Source organism: Mizuhopecten yessoensis, unplaced genomic scaffold, assembly GCF_002113885.1.
Source record: "Mizuhopecten yessoensis strain PY_sf001 unplaced genomic scaffold, ASM211388v2 scaffold923, whole genome shotgun sequence".
Classification (NCBI taxonomy): domain Eukaryota; kingdom Metazoa; phylum Mollusca; class Bivalvia; order Pectinida; family Pectinidae; genus Mizuhopecten; species Mizuhopecten yessoensis.
In genome coordinates this window covers 983,570-985,487 of record NW_018403789.1, presented here as the reverse complement: position 1 = coordinate 985,487, position 1,918 = coordinate 983,570, and the positions used below count along the sequence as shown (strand labels likewise).

Sequence of the window (1,918 nt, the reverse complement as noted above, 5' to 3'; positions counted from 1 at the left end):
AAAAATGTCATGTTTACTAGAGCGGGGTTGTATCAGAACTATAAAAATGTCATGTTTACCAGAGCGGGGTTGTATCAGAACTACAAAAATGTTATGTTTACTAGAGCGGGATTGTATCAGAACTATAAAAAATGTCATGTTTACCAGAGCGGGGTTGTATCAGAACAACAAAAATGTCATGTTTACTAGAGCGGGGTTGTATCAGAACTATAAAAATGTCATGTTTACTAAAGCGGGGTTGTATCAGAACTACAAAAATGTTATGTTTACCAGAGCGGGGCTGTATCAGAACAACAAAAATGTTATGTTTACCAGAGCGGGGTTGTATCAGAACTATAAAAATGTCATGTTTACTAGAGCGGGGTTGTAACAGAACTATAAAAATANTGGGATAGAATCAGAACACTTACAATGTCATGTTAACCAGAGTAGGATAGAATCAGAACACTTACGATGTCATGTTAACCAGAGTAGGACATAATCAGAACACTTACTACACTGTATGTCATGTAAACCAGAGTGGGATAGAATCAGAACACTTACGACGATGTCCATTTAACCAAAGGGGGATAGAATCAGAACATTTACGATGTCATGTAAACCAGAATGGGATAGAATCAGAACACTTACGATGTCATGTTAACCAGAGTAGGATATAATTAGAACACTTACGATGTCATGTTAACCAAAATGGGATAGAATCAGAACACTTGCAATGTCATGTTAACCAGAGTAGGATATAATTAGAACACTTACGATGTCATGTAAACCAGAGTGGGTTAGAATCAGAACACTTACGACGATGTCAATTTAACCAAAGGGGGATAGAATCAGAACACTTACGATGTCATGTTAACCAGAATGGGATAGAATCAGAACACTTGCAATGTCATGTTAACCAGAGGGGGATGGAATCAGAACACTTACGACAATGTCCTGTTAACCAGAGTGGTATAGAATCAGAACACTTACGATGTCATGTTAACCAGAATAGGATAGAATTAGAACAACTTAAATGACATATCAACCAAAGTAGGATTGTATCAGAACCAACAAAATGGCTTGTAAACCTGAGCGGCATTGTATCAAACCAATTTGATTTTATAAAGCTACTTAACAGTCACGTCATAACGCCATCGTTATCCTGTTAATATAGACAACCTACACCATGATATATTTATACTAGTGTTAATTTGGAGTCTTTTATGTAAACAAAGTAATCACTTACCTGTGTCAAGGCCAGGTGACCTACAACTAACACAAACAAACAGATGTATATTTATCATCAATAATGAAAGAACTAGTATAAAAACGTACAAAGTTTTGTGTGAAAACCGAGGTTTGCTCAGATTTAAATACAAAATGCTACATCCAACCAATTTGTCCTTGTATAACTTTTGGCCAAATTATCATTACGACTACAAAAGCAAATGTTATGTAACAAGGACATACAGAACAAACTTACACATATTGGGTAGATATTAAATTGCCTGCGAAAACGGTGCGGCGGACACGCATGCGCATTTGATTTTTATTTGAGGGAAAAGCTACCGATGCATCATTATTACAAGAATAATTATCGCATTGTAATCAATAAACTAGACTTAAAGATATCAAAACAGTGCAAAGTGAGTATCAACACGCAACCTCGGATGTTTTCTTTGGTGATTGTTCGTTAAATTTCATAACCCATTTTATTTAGCCGACACTGGCACGCAGCCTGGTATCACCAGTGAATGGGGGAACAGCACGCCTATATCTGTGCAATGCCTTAGTTTACAAACTGACATGTAGCCCGGTATCACCGGTGGATGGGAGAACAACACGCCTATATCTGAACAATGTTTTAGTTTACAAAATGACATGTAGCCCGGTATCACCAGTGGATGGGAGAACAACACGCCTATATCTGTACAAT

At 37.1% G+C, this 1,918-nt stretch overlaps 1 protein-coding gene across 1 annotated transcript in view; it reads right to left on the bottom strand.

Annotated features, from left to right (window-relative positions):
* Positions 1-1,918, bottom strand: part of LOC110455255 (integrin beta-3-like) — an 82,672-nt gene that overhangs the window by 44,865 nt on the left and 35,889 nt on the right. The window contains exon 3 of the mRNA XM_021505261.1: positions 1,229-1,254. Coding sequence (XP_021360936.1) covers positions 1,229-1,254 — 26 coding nt within the window. The remainder of the gene's footprint in view (positions 1-1,228; positions 1,255-1,918) is intronic.